Below are 1,813 nucleotides of genomic sequence, written 5' to 3'. Positions count from 1 at the left end.
CCTTTTTAGAATGTTCTTAGACTAATAGTAGCCCCCCAGTGTTGAGGTGAAGTGGAAATGCAAAACATAATTTATTGTAGGAAAGGAGCGTATATTGCGTTTTTTGGCATCGGTCGAGATAGGTTAAGTTTGACATCACATCACAGAACGAACGAATCCAGTTCGGTAGCATTACACACGCGCGCAATTCTCTTATCTCCCAGTGCTCTATATATTCATACAATATTTCTATTGATATTACTAAGCTACCGAACTGCTGATAGTAATAATGCCCAAATCCCACAATGGTTTCGTGGGTGAGCAGATATCAGATGTGGAAAGAGAATGGCGTTGTTTGAGCCCAAAAGCAATGAAACTTAAATAAACTTGCTACTTGAAAAAAGCCTTTTTTTGAGTGTAACAAAGTGACGTGTTTTATGCCGGAAAGGGAAATATTCTATCAAAATAATAAATAAGTTGAATTAAACACCTTCGTTTTCAACGGTTCAACGTATTTTTTAAAAGTTCATTATAGAAACGATTATAGAAACTTTCCCACGATTATGGCAAGTGAAACATTTCACGGGCCTCGAAATATTTCGCTGACCAACCGGTTGAAATATTCCATTCCTGATTTGTTTACAGCGGCACTGTTCGAACCGATTGGAGCAAGTCGAAACGTCAAACACAACGTCATCGTGGTTCGTAAACAAACAACTCGCCGGGTCACAAAATGAGCGGTAAGTTTCTCCGGTTTGCGAAGTTTGGAGACTAATTGAACTGTATTTTTAGGTTTCACCTCTTCGTTTGTTGCAAGTTTCGTGCGGCCAGAAGTACGCCCCGAGTCCTACGCTTCCACGAAGGCGTACGAAAGTTTGCATCTAGTGAGGCACCCCAAACCGAAAGTAGCCAAGCCTCAGACCAAACAGAAAAGGAGACTATCCCGGAGAGATATCAAAGAACTGGGGCTTTATGCGATACCACACGACTCAGTCCGATATGAAGATGCAGTTCCTCTGCACAGGTTGTGGTGTGGATACATTTCCAGATTCCTGCAACACCGCACGCCGGAAGTAACGGAGTCCCAGTACAACCCGCTGGTGTAAGTACTTTCGCGGTCAAGGTAATCTTCTCATAATGGCAGTACCCTTCACGGTCCTTCCACAGCGCCAGTCTTTTAAAGGCGGATTATCACGGAGCCAAAATCACGGTCGTTCGGTCGAAGCAATCCAGCGTAGTCGGTATGAAAGGGATCGTCGTCCTGGATACGAAGGGAACGTTCAAAGTTGTCTCCAAGGACAACAGAGTGCGAAGTAGGCATTGCGCTGTCCGAGAGTGTTTTGCGGCTGCTGACGGATTCTGTTTTCTTTTCAGCAATTCCCAAAAACGATTCCGTCTTTGAAATACATTCCAAGGACAAGACCGTCACGGTGTTCGGCAAATATTTGAACGCACGCCCGGCGGAGCGGTCTGTGCGGAAAATAAAAGTGTTCTCCATCCCCGATTTGTAGCATGTATAATAATTGTTCCAGAAGTAATAAAACAATTGTGGGCATAATGTCTAACCGAAGGTAATTGTTTGTCTTACTCAAAAAATGTTTCCTTATATTGTTTTGAATAGACACCGACATGCTTATGGTTTTTATGGTCTCCCAGGTAAGGCCCACGGTGCTGTGTTAAGGCTGCAGCGCAGGATTGCGGTTTTTCATCGCTATCGGATCCGCGACCATCGCGCGCTCATGTACGTATCAATTTTCTGTGCACAGCAAATATTACGCAAACATTCTTCATTTGAAACTGATGCATCTGAACGGAACACGAGAAAGCATGAGTT

At 43.7% G+C, this 1,813-nt stretch overlaps 1 protein-coding gene across 1 annotated transcript; it reads left to right on the top strand.

Annotated features, from left to right (window-relative positions):
* The first annotated feature begins 690 nt into the window (after window positions 1-690).
* Window positions 691-1,527, top strand: LOC131216643 (ribonuclease P protein subunit p29). Its single transcript, XM_058211192.1, has 4 exons — window positions 691-719; window positions 772-1,081; window positions 1,147-1,292; window positions 1,354-1,527. Exons 1-4 carry the CDS (start codon window positions 713-715, stop codon window positions 1,488-1,490), a joined length of 600 nt encoding a protein of 199 aa, XP_058067175.1. The 5' UTR covers window positions 691-712; the 3' UTR covers window positions 1,491-1,527.
* The last annotated feature ends 286 nt before the right edge of the window (window positions 1,528-1,813 follow it).

Source organism: Anopheles bellator, chromosome 1 (genome assembly GCF_943735745.2).
Source record: "Anopheles bellator chromosome 1, idAnoBellAS_SP24_06.2, whole genome shotgun sequence".
NCBI lineage: Eukaryota > Metazoa > Arthropoda > Insecta > Diptera > Culicidae > Anopheles > Anopheles bellator.
Note: the sequence above shows the minus strand (reverse complement) of the source record. Positions and strands in the feature narration are given on the sequence as shown.

Excerpts from the sequence above, each read along its gene's own strand:
- LOC131216643 (XM_058211192.1), top strand. Across the intron at positions 1,082-1,146 it reads TCCCAGTACAACCCGCTGGT|CGCCAGTCTTTTAAAGGCGG; the intron begins GTAAGTACTTTC and ends GTCCTTCCACAG. Across the intron at positions 1,293-1,353 it reads CAAGGACAACAGAGTGCGAA|CAATTCCCAAAAACGATTCC; the intron begins GTAGGCATTGCG and ends TTTTCTTTTCAG.